Below are 21,008 nucleotides of genomic sequence, written 5' to 3'. Positions count from 1 at the left end.
ACGACGACACACTATGTTACCTCAGATTAAAAGCCGCCCATTAACAATCTAGTTCATTGCGACGCCGAGAGAGAAGTGTGAGAATAATCCCTTCAAGGCTGCTGCTGCTGTGGCGCGAGTCTGGTGTGACCTGTGCCAAGATCATTATGGCCAAACAATTCTAGGTAGAGATCTCCTGAGTTTGTCTGTAGGTCCCGTGCGCTTGCTGACTTATGTCTTTGACGGCGAGCCAGGAGCTGGCTGAGTCACCATGCTGCATTAGAATGCTAACTCGTCTCCTTTCTATTTACTCTGCATTCCCCCAATATATATATATTTAAATTAAATATAACTGATGAATTATGTTAACCCTGAGTACAGCATAGCATTACGGTGGTGAGTTTGTTCAATCATGTTCTACAATCATTCAGGGAGTCTGTGTTCAATCATTCAGAGAGTCCGAGTGTTCCATCATCCAGAAAGTCTGTGTTTCATCATCCAGGAAGTATATGTGTTCCATCATCCAGGAAGTCGGGAGAGAGGGAGCCGGTCGGCCAAGCGGACAGCACGCGGGACTTGTGATCCTGTGGTCCTGGGTTCGATCCCAGGCGCCGGCGAGAAACAATGGGCAGAGTTTCTTTCACCCTATGCCCCTGTTACCTAGCAGTAAAATAGGTACCTGGGTGTCAGCTATCACGGGCTGCTTCCTGGGGGTGGAGGCCTGGTCGAGGACCGGGCCGCGGGGACACTAAAGCCCCGAAATCATCTCAAGATAACCTCAAGATAAGAAGTATATGTGTTCCAGCAATATAATTTGCTTAAAAACTTAGTCGCATCAGCTTTCGGGAATATGCTCCACGAAGCCTGGGCGTTGGTGTGTGTGTGTGTGTCATTACCCGTTTAGGATAATATAGTTGGTATCTTCAACGGTGAGTCTAGGTTATATAGTAAGACGATAATCGCATTTTGTCAGTACTTCCAAGAGCGTCTCCGATGTTGTTAAGAAGACTAATCAGAACTGCTTATGGCTTGGCCCGTTGTTCCCGCTCAAAGCAGAGGGAGCGCGGGTCAAACGAGCAGTTGTCGTTGAGAGGTTGGTAGAAGTTAGTGAGGCCAAGTAATTATAACCATGCTAAGTGAATTGACAATGTTTACAATCCTTCCAACTTTGATTTTGATGAAAGGAGAAATACAGAGTTTCTGTATTGTTACAGATTTACGTGTGGCGGTGAGAATAGTTTCAGATGTGGGAGTGTTGGGTACAGCTTCAGGTGTGGGGGTGTTGGGTACAGCTTCAGGTGTGGGGGTGTTGGGTACAGCTTCAGGTGTGGGGGGTGTTGGGTACAGCTTGAGATGGGCAGAAAATGCTTTAATTATGTTACAATAACTAAAATTATGTAATAACGATGAAATTAAGTTGTATCTGCATTTTTAACATACAATTTTATTTAATGAAAATGAAACCTGGTAGAACTCTGCCATCATATTTATCAATTTTAATTCATATATATCGACGATAGTTTTCAGATCACGTGACCTAGTATGACCAATAGGAGCAGACATATGACGTCATGCCTCAGCGGACACTCATTTGACTCCGCCTCGGGGTAATCAGTTGTCCATGTGACATCACGGTGTGAGGAGGGGTGTGTAGGTGAGGGTGCTCGGCCTCGTTAGTCCTGCGGCCAATAGATCCTTCGCCTTTTTGTAAGATTTTTAAGCCATACAGACCGAAGCTTAGAGCTGTGGTGATCTATGTGTGCAGCAGGTATACTGAAGAAGCACTCCCAAGCTGACCCGGTCGTCGGCAAAACTGACAATGTGTGTGTGGGTTGGTACAGCTTCATGTGTGGGGTTCTTGGGTACAGCTTCAGGTGTAGGGGGTCTTGGGAACAGCTTCAGGTGTGGGGGTGATGGGTACAGCTTCAGGCATTAACGAAACTGGCCACACAGCTTCGAATATTGACTGAGTGACTGGCGGACATTTCACAGGCGCCATAACAACAGAGGTTAATGGAGCCGTAACAACATTATTACTGGCGCCTTAACAACGGGGAGTTAACAGGGGCCATACCAACCGGGGGATCACTAGCGCTGTAACAACGGGATTCCTGGCGCCACATTAGCCTCATGAAGCAACGTCTCTGCATCACTTGACGCTGCTATGTACGCGGCTTCAAGCGTCGGCTTGGCGCCGTGTACGACGTTGGGCTCGGTTGAGAACACAGCTTCACGATCGGGCGTCGTGGCAGATACAGCTTTACGTGTAAATTTGGTGGCAGGTGTGGTGGAGAGTACAGCTGTAGGCGAGGCCGTGGTGGTGGCGGCGTGTTCAGCTTTGCGTTTCGTTCGTCTGAAGCCCCTAAAGGTGGGGCTGCAGGGTAGATATCTCAGCCATTTTATCCTGAGAACAAAGAAAATACATCGCTGTATGTTATGCAACTTGTGTTGGGCGCCACAATTGGTAAACTAATTGCAAAGAGCCCAGAGGTAATTAATAAAATGGCCTACACTACAAATAGCCTAAATCCAGTGCAAAGTATTATTACAGAAACAATGAACCAAAGGTGGAAAATTTTGACATATTAATCAAATTATTAAGCACATTTTGCATTAATTCTTGTACACACACTAATTCGTGAAGATCACCAAGTAAAAATTGAGTGAAAGCATGAGGGGCAGACATACCATTCTTGAGACAATAATATGAGACTATATAACCCTCCGCGTGACTCTGGCCCTCCCTGGCAAGTTGTGTGTTTGTCTAGGGGCGGAGAGCTTAGTCTCGCCTGCCAAGGAAAGCATTACCATGGGTGAGGCTCGACCCAACAGTTATTGCTTCCTCTTACTGCGGTGGTTATTGGTATATAACTGACTTTACATTTCATTTTCTTGAGTAAGCTAACGTTGAAATTTGATCAAACCTAACTTAATATAAATAGTTCGGCAATTCATGGTCTTAATAAAATATTATTATATTAATTCAAACCAATTTGAAAAGAAATATTTGAAAACAACGAAAATCGATGTGCCTGTTAGGCACATAAAGCCTTGCATACTAGGCCAAGTAGTACGTTCTGGCAATTAGATATGACATTATGTATGTATATATATATATATATATATATATATATATATATATATATATATATATATATATATATATATATATATATATATATATATATATATATATATATATATATATATATAATATACGCCTACGTTAGTAGGCTGAAAATAAGCTCCTGAAATTTGTTAGGAGAACCTATTTAATAGAAGCTAAAATACTTTCAGAATGACTTGTATTTTGGTGGTCGGGGGACCTACCTCCTGAGGGCAGGCATGACGAAGGGGAGGTGGTAACTGGAGGAGTCTCCCCGGCCGGCGTCCAGCTGCGCCTGCCACCCCACCAGGCCCCGCTCCTCCGCCGTCCCTGTCCACCCACAAACAAGTTAATTTCGGCAACCAGTTCTCAGGGAGGTCGAGGTACCTTGGAGGTAATCACTTGCAAAACTACAATGTAATTAGTGTTTATTTTCTACCTGAATTTAACTGAGGGCCACCATCTCACTATAGTGGCCTCGACCAAGATCGGAAGCCGGCGGTTTGTCAAAGGTCCCCCCTCCCCATTTGTCCTGATGATTTTATCGATGGCTAAGTTAGGTTAGACACACACACACCATCTCTTCCAACATCCACGCTTCTTGTCACCCCATCACACTTCTTCCCCATTTCGCTTTATGCATTTTCCCAACACAGTCTCCACTGTAAACATCTTCCCACTATATCCATCTCCCTCCAACACACGCTCTTCCCTTCTCCACTCACACATTTGAACTTTCTCCAGTTTTGCTTTGTGTCAGACTCACTTGTGAAAGTTCAAAGGTATGCCACTAGCCTAGTCACAGAACTAAGAGGCATGAGCTACGAGGAAAGGCTGCGTGAATTGCATCTCGCGTCGCTGGAGCACAGAAGAGTTATAGGGGGACATGATGCTTAACACATACAAATTCTCGGGATAATTGACGGGGAAGATAAGGACGGATTATTTAACACGGGTGGTACTCGCACAAGGGTACATAGGTGGAAACTGCGTGTCCAAATGAGTGACAGATATTAGAAAAAGTGTCAGAGTACTTAATTGAATACATTAGGAAGTGATGTGGAGGAGGCTGACTCCATAAACAGTTTCAAATGCAGATATGATAGAACCCGATAAGCTCAGGAACCTGTACACCAGTAGTGACAGTTGAGAGGCGGGATCAAAGAGCCGATGCTCGATCCCCGCAAGCACAACTAGGTAAGTACATACTCTTCCCATATCCCTCTATCAGTGTAACTATTTTCACTACACACTGTCAACATCGGAGTAATCTGATGGTTGTGCCCAGGACGCAACTCTGTCATCTGGACATTTTTTCTGAATGTCATTATCTGATTACATTAATATTTAAATTAATATTAAACTCTACGGACTTTCGGTTTCATATTTCATAAAAACTTGAAGGGGATGCATGAGAGGCCGGTTTCCCTTCAAGGGGATGAAAGGGACCGCCGCTATTCACCTTGTAAGATTACAAAAATCACTATACAAAGTAGTGTGATGCTATGCCACCGTCCTATCTCTTTTCTTCCCTCCAATTTTACCTCTCTTTCTCCCATTTTCCCATTCTCTTTCATTAACTTCCATTCGCCCTCCCTCTAATTCTTCTTTTCTCTCATTTCCCCTCCCTACCCATTCTCTCACTCTCCCTTCTACGCCACCAGTGAAGCCTTCTCTGCCCTCTCCGCCCTCCTGGACGCTTCCCTCCGCAGACGATGAATCACAATAACGTGGCTGAAGATATGATGACCAAACCACACGTCAGAAAATGAAGTAACGACAACGTTTCGGTCCGTCCACAACTTGATAATAGTCCAGGACGGACCGAAACTTAATCGTTTCTCCATTTTCTGATGTGTGTGGCTTGGTCATGAGACTGCCCTCCATCCGGGCTCCTCTCTGATAACGCCACCTACCGGGAATAGTGTTGTCGAGGAAGCAGCCTAAGAAGCAGCCTAGAAAGATGGTGGTTTGCAGCATCACCTGCAGCGACTGGTCCAGCACAGGCAGCCCCGTCGCGATGCTCTCAGGGTTGGCCTTCACGTACTGGAGAGGGTTATATTATCAAAATTAAAAGAAAATAAAGGGCAAAATATTAAAGAACCAGAAGCCTATAAAATTGTAGTTCTCGAGCAGACAATTTTTTTATTGGTCTGATGTGGCAGTAAATCATATGTAGTTTCTGAAAATCATTTATGCACGATTCCCCATCATATATGCGAGCACAACATACGGTAACACCTCAACATATGCAACAAAACTCACATCACACGTCAATTTATATCACAGTATCAGTCACCAACAACGCCCAAATCTCGAGGCGTTGACAGCAATTTCAAAAGTATATACTTAGAATCTCAAACCAAAAAATTTAATACAACGAAACAATAAATTTGTAAATATTTATTTAGTCTTATTGTTATGAGACTATACCAATATGTTTCTTCTTATAATAACGTGTCACCTTGGAGACGGAGAGACTGCATAACAGAGAGAATCCCACTACGAAGAGGTTCCTGCTGCTGTTCATATTGACGAACTGTAGAGTGGAGAGGCCGACGGCGGTAATGAGAGAGAACATTACCCAGAAGATGCTGGCGACGACTGGCTCGGGGATGGAGGCGAAGAGAGCCCCAAACTTACACACCGACCCGGCCACTAACATGATCACGGCGCTCATCTGGACCACTCTACGACTCCCCACCTGCCGAGAATCAGCCCGTGATAAATGTTTTGCTAAACATAGTTTATAGTCCACACACATTGCTTAAGATTTAATTATCTTTGTTGAGAACAGAAAGCCTGTTAGGTATATCGTGATTCTTCAAACCAACGACTGGATACAGCCCACAACAGTAGCCTAGTTCTCGGTTATCTTTTCAAGGTGGACAGAGACATCAGGTATAAGAAAACGTGGCCAGCCATGTGACCGTGCTCGGGAGAGGACTACGGTAGAGTGTTATAGAGCAGAGTATCATAACGGTCACTAACCCTGGTGACGGTGATGACAGCAAGGTTTTCAGAGTAGGAGTTGGTTCCACTGCCGGTACCGAAGACTCCTGCCACAGCCACGCCCACGCCCTCTATCCCCACGCCCCTGTTGATGGCGTGCACAGGGGGAGCGCGCGCACCTGAATACGGTAATTGTAGTGAATTTTTGGTAATGTAGGACTTGCAAAAAATAGTTGAGTATGAAAGTTGTGTCCAAAGTAGCGTTTCAAATGACGATTGGACAGTGAAGACATGAAAGGAATTAGCACAAAGTTACATAAACGATCGTTAGAGAATGAAGAATTTCTAAATTCAAAAGCATTATTATTAGGATTTACCTCAAGTGAAACCTGCCTACCTTAAACAAGCTTCTCGTGTGTGTAGCCTATCAACAATGAATTAAACTGGTAGAAAAAACTGTGTTGGTTACTGCACATCGGCTCTATCCTCAGCACTGAGGCATTTAGATTAATATTTGATGGCATTTTCTTTATACTTACTTTTATTTGTATTTCATATATAGCGACATTAAGACTCACCGCAGATCCTGGCGGTGGTGTAGTAGTCTCCGATACTCTCGATGATGGAGGCGAGCCCGGCTGACATCATCCCCAGCACCCCGGACACCGTCGCCGTCGGCCACCCCCACTGACCTGCTCCAGCCGCGTCCCAGGATACAGAGCCGAGTAAAAGTACATTATTGGGCATGTACAGCAGGAAGAACAGAGTTAAGGTAAAGCTCATATTTACAACCAGGTCGGAAGTCAGTACGTTAGACAACCGATGGTTAGAAGAGTAGTTTCTCCCCCCTCTTTCTCTACTTTCTGTACATTTCATCAGGCATGTATATTATTTGCACCCAATTGTTTGTAGTTATGGCATGTCCTTACATGGGTAAAGTAGCCTGAAGCAAGTATCGTGGAGGACTATCACTTGACTCACCTGGGTAAGGTATTCTAAACCAAGGTGTGTCTTGAAGAAGGGTGGAGGTAAGGTCGGTGCGTGCCGGAGATCCTTCAGGGAACACGTCAGTGATGGTCAGCACCCAACACACCAGCCATGCCACCAACAATGTCAACAGGACCTGTGTGTTGAGTGACATTGTGATGCAACCCCGACCTCCATTTGTAGCGCCCGATAAACTAGATATGAAAGTCGCAAATTTGGAGGAAAGTATTTGGTGACAGGGAGGCTAAGCAAGTGATTTATACCCCCCTTCTCCTGGGCTTGATCTGACCCGAGCTTAGCCCACTGCTTTTCATCATGGTCGCTTGCTGATTTCGTTCCTGTTTAAGACGTGATATTCATGTTTGACGAATATAAACATAATACGCCCCTACTTTCTAGCATGATACATATAACTGCGTAGCCTAGTTTCAAGCATGATTTATAATTGTATAGTCTAGTTTTAAGCGTGATATATAATTGCATAGCCTAGTTTCAAGCATGATATATAATTGTATAGCCTAGTTTCACGCATGGTATATAATCGTATAGCCTAGTTTCAAGCGTGAGATATAATTTTATAGCCTAGCTGCAAGCACAGTACAGAACTGAAATCACTTGCACGAACCGAGAACATCTTGAAAATCTGGACCTTGGTGTAGGTAAGACCATGGCCGCTGCGGTAGCCGGTGGGCAGGCTCAGGTTCACGTCCCTCATGTACTGTGATAGGAGAATCATCAGCACTGTCGTCCTGAAGGTGATCGATGTGTGTCAAGTAAATATGTACCATCTATACATTGTTATGTCGGTGCCACATCCTCATTACTTAATTCGTGGAGGCAAGAATGTGATTTTTAATCGTCAATGATATTTCGGAATAGGACGTACTAATAATATGTAAATAAGATATGCTGTCGGAAATTTCTGACACCCAAATACTAACTCCTAGTGCGATAATATAAATATTTGATGTATTAGTATTAAACTAATTACACTTAGTATTACTAAGTATTAAGAGCAGAGACAATTGTCAAGAGCATGAATGTATAGGCAAGAAAGACATTACACAATGGGATATATCAGAAACAGGCACACATGGAAAACACAGAAACGCATGAAAAGGACAGAAGCATAGCAAGAACAAAAACGCATCGAAAGTACAGAGAAACATGTCAAGACCGCAGACACATGTTAAGAATGAAGACGCATGCCAAAATCCCTTTACTCATGCCAAGAGCAAAAGATGAAAACCCCAGATATATAAGGACAGACCTGACAAAAATAGAAAAGCATGTAACAAAGGCACAATCTCAAAATTAAAACGCATAAACTTGAAATAAAGCAAAAGGGACTTACGAGAGAGAGACCCCCCAGTGTAGCGAGGAGCGGGAGGCCGCTATGTCGAAGAGTGAGAGGCCCACCAGAGAGACAGTGGGAACGATCGTCAGGGGAGTGATCCACTTGAGCAGTACGCCAATCAGACCTAATGAGCAGACGAAGATGGTTAGAAGTCTCTGACAAAGAGCAAGTCCAGTACCACGTGTCAGAACGTAACTCGTTTTACTAGATACTCAGACTTTGATCTTGTCTGGTGACTGATGTTATAGTCTTGGTATAGACTAAGACTATAGTGGCTATAGTTCTATATTCTTGGGTCTTGTGGGGGTGACCAATGGTTCTGTTTCAACCCTCTATATAGTCTTGGGTCTGGGTTAGTTCTACAGTATAGTTCTGGAGAGAGAGAGAGTGTGTGTAGTATTATGTATAAACTCTTTGGAAGTTTAATATTGTGTTGTATGCTGTCTAAGGCTCAAGTTTATTAATTGGTGCTCTGACAACTGAATTTTGTTGAGATCTGTTTTTATGCTATCGATATTGATGATATCATTTTAAGGTATCCTGGATAGCTGATTTATTTCTAAATCATTTTAGCAGGTCTTTTTTTTGTTAAATATGAAACCTGATTAATAGCCATGAGTACATTTTTGTATTTCGTTTTTAATTTGTATTTAGCTTTTTCGTCAAGGTTACATTTTTAAAAGACAAATTAAGTTATGTCAGCAAAAGATTTTGTCATGTTGGGAAGCGTTGTGGGTCATGTGAAGAGTAGTAATATGAGAAGACCAAGTATATATGCTACTTAAGGAACATCGATGTTTATTGGAAGAATAGAATTAGTGTCACTTTGGCAGCGTGTTAATGTCTGCTGTTGAAGCAAAATTTAAAAGCTTACCCAGTCATCAAAAAACAACTGGTAAACGCATTGTGAACATCTCGAGAGAAAGTCGCTAAAAAAAAGACGTCTTCGATTAGTAAACTGCAAAAAATGCGAAACTCTTCGATGAACGAACCTGTGAAGCCGAGTAAGATCTGGAAAAGGGATGAGACGGCAATATTACCCTGGATGACCCTCATCCTGGATTGCCATGCCTCCTGCTGCTCCTGTGCTGTAATGTTGGCCGCCCACTGGGCCTCGCAGGACCCAAAGTTGGCAGACAAAAGCGCCATTGTTGGGATGAGATACGCGAAGTTACCGCCTTGTACAATTGGCAGCCTAGGAGAGGAAACAAAAATATTTTTCCCGGAAGGACGTATATGCACTCTAAACAAAAAATGATGCATTTATTCATTGTTTGAAACCAAATATATTTCATCTTATATATTTTCTGGATTAACAGGCATAGTGTTCAAAATACCCACAAACAATATATTTTTTGTGATCCTACGGCGATCTTCAATCCACAAAACACGGTATTTGTTGAAGAAGTGGCAAGGGAAGGGTAACAGATCACTCGTATACTTAACCTATTTTGGTACCTTAGTGAGGCGTGCAGGCGTTGCTGCCCCTCGACACCCAGACAACACTTCTCGCCATGGGTGTGTGATGGTCGGGTTGTGACAGTTTCTGCACCTTTAAAGAATCTCCTGCCTATAGGCTCTCACGGCTAGCATCCCAACACACTACTATAGACCCGCAGCCTATCTAACGGCTACTGGTAATATAGGTAAAAAAATGCAAAGCCTATCTTAACTGCTACTATAATTAATTATCGTTTCCTAACGGTCATTTTATTGTGCACCCCCATACTCCTGTGAGCGTAGTTTATTGTGCATCATATACTCCTGCACCCACCTGACTCGACCACCACCCACCTGCCTCGGTCATCACCCACCTGACTACAACCGACCTGACTCGACCACCACCCATCTGACTTGATCACCACCCACCTGACGCCTACAGTAGACTGGAGGAGGGTAATGAGACCGGAGACGAAGACGATGGTGGAGACGAGATGGCTGCGGACGGGGTCCGAGGGCTCCAGGCACACCAGAGACGCCAGCACGAAGGGGATAGGAATGGTGGTGCTGACCATGGTGAAGAAATGCTGCAGACACATCACATCATGATCAGGCTAAATATGTCATGCCACTTTTAAAAAGGAATTGTTATTCAACAAGAAATATTTCAAAGGGTACCATCAATGGTTGGGGAAATAATGGTGATGAAGATGGATTATGTTATCGTCCACAGGCACTGAATGGGGGTGGCAGTTGTGATCATTAATGTCACCATTGTCAAGGTGACAGTGACAACTAGTCACCTCACTGACACTGACCTGTGCTCCGAGGAAGACACAGAGATACCAGGGAGGGTTGTCCTCCAAGGTGTAGACCAGCTCCGAGGGTAAGCCCTCCTCCTCGGTGACATCAGGCCGACGACTCCCTGTCATCACTATCTGTGGACGTTAAAACCAGTTCTTAAACACCGTCCACAAACAAGACATTAATGCGAAGGTTCGTGTTTTGGGAAATGATAGTCGTGCCACAACGGAATATTTTATGGAACTTTTCTCGAATTCCGAGATGCCAGTCATACCCACCTCTGTCCTTGCATGAGATCCGAGCCCAAGCAACCGCACGTCTGCTCATTATTCCATGAGATATGAATAACAGGCGAGTGTTATTGTTGACAACACACCGTGTGTTGTCACATTTGTGGCAGAGACGCGCGCGGAGGCAGGGCGAGGGACAGATCCTTCCTGTCATCCTGATACTTTTGTCTTTTCTGCTACACACTACACACACTTTTCTGCTCTTCTACAATGACAATTTTTTGTAAATTTTATGTGTAATTTTATCATTTAACCAATATCAAAAGCAAAGACAGAAATTGTTTCCTTACAATAGACAATGAAATCGGTGTGTGCTTTTATCTAAAGTACGGCCCCAAATTTTGTGTAGAGTATACAAGTTGAGAAGCATTAGTGTTCTCAAGCCTTGGGTAGCAAGTTGTAGCACAGTAGCTTCTCTCGTCAGGGAATCGAACGCGGGTCCAATGGGTTATGACCCACCATTCTTGTTAAAAGCGTCGTGTCATTGAGTAAAGCTCCCGTTCGTGTTAAGAATATTAATTCTGTTATTAAATATTATCACACAAAGGTGGTCGGGAGAACTACTTGAAGTGAAGCAGACGCATGAAGCCTATCATCATTTTCACCCTCGCCCCTGTGCTCTGTCTCTCTGTCTCTGTTCTATCTCTCTCTCTCACTCTCTCATTGGAGGGCCTCACGGCTGAGTGGACAGCGCTCGGGATTCGTAGTCCTAGGGTCCGGGGATCGATCCCCGTCGGAGACGGAAACAAAAAGGGCAGAGTTTCTTTAACCCGTAATGCCGCTGTTCACCTAACTGTAAATAGGTACCTGGCAGTTAGACAGCTTCTACGGGCTGCTTCCTGGGGATGTGTGTGCGCGTGCGTGTGGTAAGAGATATATATGTAATAGACATAATAGAGGAAAAATAGATTGATTAGAAAGACGGGATCCAAGAGCTAATAGCTCGATTCTGCAGACACAAATAGTAAATACAAGCACACACATACACCTCATCAGTATTTCGTAAAAAATTATATTAAAGTTTACTGGAGGACACTTTGCAAAGAGGTATATGATGGTCATGTATCTCGGAGCACCTCTTACCTCACCATGTGTTTCTACCGTGTACTTAGCGGCAAACTTCAGGTTCCCATAGCTGCTACCAGGGGATCACATTTGACCTTATCACGTGTATCTCCCGGTATCCTTGTATTGATCACATTTGGTGTAAATCTGTTCATACGGACGGAATATATTTCATGACAATGTTGACACTGACGGACGGAGGGAGGACGAAACTTTTTCATATATCTTGGTCTTAATTGTAAAATGTATGGTGTTTATAAAGGTGGATTTTGTCCATGGCTTGAGCAGATGGTACTGCTTACCTTTCGTGCTTACACAACAGTGACCTACGGTGAAGATTGTTTGATGATTGAAGATTAATTCACCCAAGGGGTGGCACGGGCATGAATAGCCCGTAAGTAAGTAAGGTTTTTGTACCCCCCCATACTAGTCCTGTTGCGTTATTATTTAACTATTCTATGTTCGAATTCTTTGTTGAATCGAATCGAATGTTTTAAAGTTGTGTAAGGCGGTGGTTACCACAACTCATTCTTTCAGTACATTCTATTTGTTGACAATTCATGCAGGGTTTGAGTATTTCCTCACATTTCTTCGACAGTTTTCCAATTATGGTGCCAGATTTTCGAAAATCTGATTGTGAAGGATTAAGGACTTAATTGGGAAGATTAGATTGGCCAGATCTAACGTTCCCAATGAGGAGGTGATACAGTATGACACAGAAGGCTTGAGCACTGAGCAGGTAACACTGTGCATGAACACAAGGCCGCGGTGTACTGCACAAGTACAGATATTCGTCAACAACCACATTAGCGCCCTTGTGAGACCATAACACTGTGTCCCTCTCTCGTCCTGACACACAAACTCATCTGTTTCATATGTTTCTTGACAAACAACAACAAATAAACTGGTATACTGTTATCAGGACTGGAAGAAATGCTAAGTTTAGCCTGTGATTGCTCTCCATGGGCGAGGCTACGACAGGAACCCACCACAGGCGACAGAAAAAGTAAAAAGATTAGCATCCTTCTCAGCTCATTAAATGGGATAAATATGCGTAATAACGTAAAAAATTATAATAATTTACCAAGGGGAAGGCCAAGAGTGTTGTTGCTGGCTGTTTGGCTTCCAGAGGACGGTGGTGTTGTTTTCAGGGTGGCCAGGCGCTGTGTGGCGACAAGAAGCCTCACTCTCTCCTGTTCCATGACTCCCCGCGCTCCCTCCCACACCCACCCACAACACCATCCACCTATTCCTCTCCCTCCACCACACACTAGTAGTAACTATCCTTCCCTCCACCACTACTAGTTACTATCCTTCCCTCCACCACAACTAGTAACTCACCTTTCCTCCACCACACACTGCTAGTAACTTTCCTTCCCTCCACCACACACTACTAGTAACTCACCTTTCGATGATGATGATTGATGAAGATTAAGCCACCCAAGAGGTGGCACGGGCATGAATAGCCCGTAAGTGGTGGCCCTTTTGAGCCATTACCAGTATCAAAAGATGATACTGGAGATCTGTGGAGGCGCAACTGCACCCTGCGTGACGGGAGATGTCTCCCGGACCAAATGGTGACCAAATGGTGAACTCACCTTTCCTCCACCACACACTACTAGTAACACACCTTCCCTCCACCACACTACTAGTAACTCCTTCCCTTCACTCTAGACACTCACGCTTCACCGTTGCAGGCACAAAGTTTACCTGTGTCTGATAAGGATAATGTGGGTAGGAAAATATAAAACTAAGTTAATATCTTTCTCAATATTTATTCTGTATTTAGCTTATACAAGTTCCTATTTATCATGCGTTTTATTTCTCATTGTGATATAATACAATAATAATAACAAATAATAATAATAGTAATGACCCAAGTGTCATTATTGTTAACAATAATGACTGTTAAGATGATACATATGACAAGAGGCATTTGATAGTACAGTTCTCGCTTGACGAAACTTCAAAGTAACTCTAATGACATGTCAAAATTTGTTAAGAATGATGATGATGATAATAATAGTGGTAGTCTATCTGAAGGAACTATAAAATATATATACATGTAAACAGTATAATCACGAGAACGTGATATATATCAATGAGAACATATCACAGTCCTGTAATGGGATCAAACTATGGTAATGTGCGTACCTCAGGAGCTCAGGAATGCGGATCATACAGGCGGGTCCCATCTTACAGCTCCAATATATATACATATGTCATAGATCGCTTATATAGTACACTGAGCCGATTTTTTTCAGCGCTTCACAGCATTTCCGGGAAAAGATCGCATATATAAGTACTCGAATAATAACGTGGATCAGTAGCTGGCCCTTAGCTTCTGGCACTTTAATACGACAGTTTCTTGACGTTGACCAGACCACACACTAGAAGTTGAAGGGACGACGACGTTTCGGTCCGTCCTGGACCATTCTCAAGTCGATTGACGTTTTCTTGACGTTGGGAAAGTTCGTGAGAACGAGCTATGGTACACCTTTGGAAGCCTTCCAAGACTACTCCTGCCTGAGCTCTCCAACATGCCTGTTCTTTTCTAGTTTTATTTGTATATTTTTTTTTTAGATTGTGAACTCCATGCCATAGCTGCAGACTCAAGGGTATGTCTTGCGTACGTTCTGTATAGTGTTCTGAAGACCATTTTGTCTATTTGGTTTGAAAGGCTTCCCTGATGTTTGTCAATTTATTTCCAGCCCGTGTTGTCCCTGGAGTCCTGTCTACCCTGAACCGCTCCTCATTATATTGCATTTGTTAGCATTAACGTTTATTAACCATGTGTTCGACGTTAATAGCTATTATTTTTGCTTCTAATTCTCCTCGTTTTAGCATATCCACAAAGCGTTGAGCTGGAGCTCAACGCTTTATTCGTCTAACTCTGGAACATAGCTTTACTGAAAGGAGCATTTGTTGTAAGAGATTCGTGCTATTTTCTCTGGTTTAAATTTGATTACAAAATTCCCTATAATATTCCACTCTGTTAAGAATCATATTCAAAATACGAATCGAAGCATGGAAAAAATGAATATACATAACTATATCAATTTGTAGTGGTTAAGAGATGTGGGAATCCCAGCAGTGAGTAAGATGGCCAAGACATGTGGGAATCCCAGCAGTGAGTAAGATGGCCAAGACATGTGGGAGTCGAGGCTGATCAGGTTTCTGAGATGCCCAACTCCCGCAGCATCTTCATCCTACGTGGCGTTAGTTCAGAGTTATCCCACTTGTGTCCAGAGTGAGTTATGTATGGCCTAAGCCTCTCGCCTACCCTGGCCGGCAGCACTCTGCGGAGGAACTCAGCCATGTCACTGACGAACTGGGTGCTCCGGATGTTGAACACCCACGGGTTCCAAGCCGTGCTGGCTAGGAACATCCATGAGGCCAGGTATTCAAAGAGAAATGTTTGATAAGGTCTGTTGTTCCCACTGTAAAGAATAAACTGGATTCCAATTGGGCTAACAGATATAATATAGAATATTATCATCAGGATCATCGTGATTACAATACGACGATTGTCATTATCATACAGTTCAGTTGATGTAAGTCCATAGTGTCTCCACTCAGCTTCCTCGCGAGCTTTCTTGATGAGAAAACTCCTGATGGCTAGCAAGGATAAGGCAACAGTGGCAATTACAGTTCCAAGAAGGAGGACTATGTGTAAATTGGATAGAAATGCATACAATAAATTATCAGGGTAATTCGTTAAACCTATGATCGGGAGTTTGTTAAACGTCGACCATTGCGAGATGATGCGACCGTCTTTGTCATAGGAGAGAATGAGCGCGTCCAAGAGACTCATTACCCAGCAGAACACAATAGCTGCCTTGATTCGTCCGGGTGTAATGTAATCCCTGTAGCGAAGTGGCCGACTTATCGCCAGAAATCTCTCCACACTCAGCAGAAATATAATTAACAAGGATACTGTCAAACACGTTTTTTTTAAGAGAGACTGGAACAAAGGGTAACCCTTAATATATGTCAAAACACTTTTGATTGAATTATCAGCTATATCCCGCTTTTTAACATGCGTTGGACGTATAATATAATCTAGATATTTTATATCGCTATAATTAGTTTCTGTAATAAATGGCGAAATGTGGGCGAAGAATGAGGGCATAACCACGAAGATACCAAGAAGGAGGTCAGTCACAGCCAGGGTAGTGCGGAGCATGCTGGACTCCTGACCTATGTGTTCACTGCTCACCATCACCACCACCACCACCACATTACCCACCACCCCAAGCACAGCCACGCACGCCACCACCATAATCAACACCACCTCGGTTGCTTGACAGCTCCCGTCTAGATATCTCCAACCTCCATTGATGCCGTGGTCCTCCGGGTGATCGCTCCAGACGACCACACACCCAACACAACAACTCGGCCAGTGGTAATTTATAGTCATGTAGGTCTTGTTGTATCTGCCAGACGTGTAAGAACCGTGGAGTATGATATTGGTAATGCATGCCTTATTTCCTCCATAGGGATCGAAAATACTAAAAATCTGGTATGTGACTCCTCCTACACTTGATTCTCTAACCCTAAATGATCCTTCACACAATTTCTTCATACATTCCACATTGTCTCTAATGACATGAAGGCCCAAAAAAAAATCGAAATACATGTCTTCTTCAGATAAACGCTGACATCCATGAGAATGTATGAACGCTATAGTCCTTTTGGAGCATATGGTCAGATATGTATACTCTTCGCAGCCATGAAATATTCGAAAAATAGGAAGGCATATATCTACAAATGTTTTATTTACGAAGAAATATATGAACTTTGTTGAATTTATCAGATAAATGTATCCCATTGATGATTGTGGTTTTCCATACAGAGAATCATATATATTTCTACAGATTCCCAAAGTCTGTGAACCAGGAAATTCCTCAGGCGTGGAGATCTCTGACTTATTGCTTTGCCTGAACATGGCGGCGTGTGGCTTGGCGGCGTGTGGCTTCTCTAACCAGTTTGCTAACGAGTCGTTGTCAGAGGAGGTCAGGATGATAAAGCCGTATACTTCTGATCCAGTGCCAGTGATCGGTAAGACGATGGTATCTAGTTGTGTATCATTAACTGAAGCAGTTTTACCTGATTTTTGCTCAATGTCACTGCTTCCTCTGTTCGGAAGGATCGATGTGGTTAGTATTTCGTACTCAGACAAAGGAAGGACTACCACGGGAGGAGCATTCTCCGGTTGTTCATCAACATCAGTATGTGACTCTCTCTGATGCTGGGACGGATTGGCTGCCACAGGACGTGGTACTAACTCACCCATGAGCCGTTCTGCACCTCCAGATGACGAATCATGTTTAACAATGGGTGGCTCTTCCTTTGCATGTGACGAGACATTCATGACACTGATTGGTTCTGTCTTACCTGGCGTCGAACCCTCTCCAAGACAGGGTGGCTGTATCTCTCTGGGTACAGAACCATCTCTGGGTAGATGTCCGTCTCCAGCACCGGATGGTTCTGGCCCTTTGAGTGTAGGACCTCCTCTATCACCTGGGGGTTCTACCTGTGTGGGTGGCGGTTCGTCTTCAACCATTGGTGGCTCTCTGGAGTCTTGATTGTCTCCAGCAGCGACCGACTCTGCCTGGGATTCCACGGGGAAAACTACCATCCTCGCCATCATCAACAGAAGCTGGAGGAAGGCTGCACAGTGGACCCACTTGACCATCACCTAGGGAAAGATAAACAGATTAAGAAAGTTCAGGTCCCCGGATGTTTCTGCAGGTGATGTCTTAACCAGGGTAAAAATTATTAAAATAAATTATTGTCATTATTACAGCAATAATTGTGATTTATAACAAATATGTTGTTATACAACAGGAATTATACCAATGATTGTGTTTGGAGCCAATTGCGGTCATGGGTACTTAAGTTAATTTGTTATTGAAAAACAAATTATATAATTATATCTTCCTATAATATCGCATTTAAAATATAAAAAATATTGTATACTTTCCAAATAATGAAATATACAATTTAAAATACTGTGAATAAAAGTATTAAAACATTCGTAGTTGGCTTATCAAGTAACACATTTGGCAAGTGTAACCCGTGTGCTATGTAAGCCACAGAGCGGCCAGGATATCCGGCCTCGGGTATGCACATACCCCTCCTGTTCCACATACCCCTCCTCCTTCCCCACATACCCCTCCTCCTTCCCCACATACCCCTCCTCCTGTCCCACATACCCCTCCTCCTGTCCCACATGCCCTTCCTCCTTCCCCAGCGTAAAAGGGGAAGTTTAAACTCGTCGAAAGGCGAGTTTAATGTCAAGAGGACGAAAGGTATTGGTAAAAGTTTTGAGTTCAGATATGAAGGGAAGGCATAGTACAGTGCTACTAGTGTTGGAAGCAGGTTTAGGATGAAAGAAATTTCGTTTAGCTTGAGAGTAGGCACAGTTGATGAAATGCAAAGGGTAACCAAGGCGAGAGAATGATTTGTAGATAAAGGCAATTTCAGAATCAAGAAACTGAGGATCGCTGATGCGTAGAGCGCGGAGGAAGAGAGAGACGAGGACACTTTTCTTAACAGAAGGAGGATGGTAGGAAAAGAAGTGAATGTACATGCCACTATGCATGGGTTTACGGTAGACAGAGAAAGAGAACCCGGACACAGCTGTGAACATGAACGTCTAGAAAAGGAAGGAGGGAATTAGATTCCCACTCAACTTTGAAATGGATAGAAAGAGCCAGATTGTTAAGAGAGGCGAGGAAAGGCTGGAAAAGACTAAGGTCATGAGGCCATAAAGCTAAAATGTCATCAACATAGCGCCAGTGCAGATTACTTATCACATGTCTCTGTATGACTACCCATCCTGTGTGATGGGGATTTTTTTTTAGCATCACGTAGCTAGCTTTTTGACACACTGTACTCCTCTTCATATAGTCTAGGGTAGCTGTACAAATGCAGATGTACCTAATATATTAATAAAAAAAAAAGTGTATGGCGCAAACAATAAAATCAGCAGACCAACAGACGTTGTCACAGCTCGAATAAGACTAGGCTACAAGTATCTCTGGCAGTTGGGCTTGTGTAGGGATCTAGATGAAGTAAAGTGTAAGGTGTGTGGACAGAGACAAGGACACAATAGAACGTTATTTTTTAGACTAATAAAATTTAGCCATTTAGAGATAAATCTAAACTCACGCTGCATGAAATGGCAAACCATCTTATTACTAAGGATAAAATACCTGAAATTCTTGCACTGTATCCATATTTCGCTTCCAGTAGATAAATGACGTATTAAATTAAGAAGCAAGTAGTGTATTGTGAAGACTAATAATAATTAACGGCAGCTTTTCTATGACCGGTAATATCTATATTTCTATAGCTAAAACAATTATGTATTAGCGAAAAGACCTACCATTAATGTATAATGATTAACTGTAAATACATAGCTATTGAAATATAACAATCTCTATTACTACCTGATATAATAATTGTAAGATGTGCAGGATAGACTGTAATTGTTAATGAAATAATCTCCGTTGAGGTCTGATAAGACTTTTTTTTTTGCCCTCTGTAATCCTTTTTTGCGCTACCGCTCACAGGATGAGTATAGGGTGCACAATAAACTAGTTACCTCCGTCCGCAACAATTAATAAAGGCATGTACATGTTTACATAATATTTGGTTAAATATGATCTTATTGTATAAGATTACTATGCTTCTATTTCGTCTATAGCCTGATTGTCACGCTATGGACAAAGTAGTGATGGAGTCACACGAAATTTTTATTTAAAAAATATAGGAAGATTATTTTAGATTTACTAAAATGTAAACACTGGTTTGCAACTGAACTTTGTGTGTGGAACAAATTGCCGAAAAGCCTTACAGAAGAACATTCCTTAGAAAATCTAAATCTAAGCTGAACAAACACGTACAAAAATTAAGTGGAAGCCTACACAGACCCTGCTCCGGATGCGCCAATAGGCTTAATGCAGTGTTCCTATATACAAAATGTTCTCCGCAAAATTCTATTGTGATTTGATAGACAAAAATTCCCCCAATAGGCTTAATTAGTGCAATGTTCCTAATATACAAAATGTTCTCCGCAAAATTCTATTGTGATTTGATAGTCAATATTCTATGACTATTAAGCATTTCTTGCTGTTCTTGCATACCCCACAAACTATGCATCCCTCTACACAGGAGACAGACCCTGAGGAATTCTTTGCCTTGTTTCCTTTTTGTTGTGTCTGAGTATTGCGGCTACTCCCACCATGATAGGAACATTTACCATACTTCATTATGTGTATTATTAGGCAGGCGTTAGTCTTAACCTATATAGTTATTTTTTTCTAAATGAAATACATATCACAAACTTGCGAAGAAGAAATATTGTACGTTTTGACAATCACAATATATATTGCCGCATTGTACTTTAATCCACGATTGTTCTTAGTATTATTACTTAGTATTACTATTAGTCGTATGCATGAGACTTTTCTTGCACTTAAAGTTCAAGTATGTTTATTGAGACAAGAAAGAAATACATCTCAAAGGGATAGAGTAGCTTAGGCTATTTCTACCCCCTCTTCTCGCACTTACTGCAACGCTGGTTGTGGTACGAAGACAGAAGCACTGAAGGCGACCCTTGGCGTGGAAGACACGACCCTGCTAGCCACTATCCACTGGAGACGCAGCAGTACTCGTCAGGATGCAGTACTGCTAACTTATGGGACATTCCGGAGAAAGCGGCGTGTGTGAGCGGACATGACGCTCTCAAGATTTTAGGTGATATCGCTTATCACATTAATTTCTTTGTATCCTGAGCATCAGGAGTACAGCAAAAATATTATATAAATCTCGCTTATAAGACACGGGCATGGCCCCCAGTCTCTGGCATATGGGAGATTTATTTTTAATAACACATAAGTCATATGTGGAGACAGGCGTGTAGCTTCTGACTTTTTATTAATTAATATTACATGTTAGGCGTTTATTCTTAATACTTATTATTATTATATACAAGTATAACTATCGCAGTAAATGCACT

At 42.7% G+C, this 21,008-nt stretch overlaps 3 protein-coding genes across 4 annotated transcripts in view; 1 reads left to right on the top strand and 2 right to left on the bottom strand.

The window, feature by feature from the left end:
• Positions 1-1,449: 1,449 nt before the first annotated feature.
• On the bottom strand, positions 1,450-13,610 carry LOC123763796 (solute carrier family 23 member 1). 2 transcript variants are annotated; one of them, XM_069304329.1, is made up of 13 exons: positions 13,386-13,610; positions 10,640-10,759; positions 10,251-10,408; positions 9,374-9,576; positions 8,379-8,505; positions 7,650-7,773; positions 7,019-7,160; positions 6,616-6,729; positions 6,077-6,216; positions 5,550-5,789; positions 5,002-5,131; positions 3,310-3,415; positions 1,450-2,383 (listed from the first exon to the last, which is right to left on the bottom strand). In XM_069304329.1, exons 2-13 carry the CDS (start codon positions 10,751-10,753, stop codon positions 2,068-2,070), a joined length of 1,914 nt encoding a protein of 637 aa, XP_069160430.1. In that variant the 5' UTR covers positions 10,754-10,759; positions 13,386-13,610; the 3' UTR covers positions 1,450-2,067. The 2 variants fall into 2 exon arrangements, with proteins under 2 accessions (XP_069160430.1, XP_045607070.2); XM_045751114.2 differs by lacking the exon at positions 13,386-13,610 and adding an exon at positions 13,065-13,181.
• Positions 6,672-21,008, top strand: part of LOC123763659 (WD repeat-containing protein 89) — a 28,633-nt gene continuing 14,296 nt past the window's right edge. The window contains exon 1 of the mRNA XM_045750925.2: positions 6,672-6,809. The gene's annotated coding sequence lies outside the window, so the exon portion shown is untranslated. The remainder of the gene's footprint in view (positions 6,810-21,008) is intronic.
• On the bottom strand, positions 13,740-20,888 carry LOC123763656 (uncharacterized). The gene is made up of 2 exons (XM_045750921.2): positions 20,561-20,888; positions 13,740-17,681 (listed from the first exon to the last, which is right to left on the bottom strand). The coding sequence occupies exon 2, from the start codon at positions 17,676-17,678 to the stop codon at positions 15,150-15,152; it is 2,529 nt and encodes an 842-aa protein (XP_045606877.1). The 5' UTR covers positions 17,679-17,681; positions 20,561-20,888; the 3' UTR covers positions 13,740-15,149.

Source organism: Procambarus clarkii, chromosome 52 (genome assembly GCF_040958095.1).
Source record: "Procambarus clarkii isolate CNS0578487 chromosome 52, FALCON_Pclarkii_2.0, whole genome shotgun sequence".
In the NCBI taxonomy this organism is placed as follows: domain Eukaryota; kingdom Metazoa; phylum Arthropoda; class Malacostraca; order Decapoda; family Cambaridae; genus Procambarus; species Procambarus clarkii.
The sequence above is the reverse complement of the archived record's forward strand: the minus strand, read 5'-3'. Positions and strand labels throughout refer to the sequence as shown.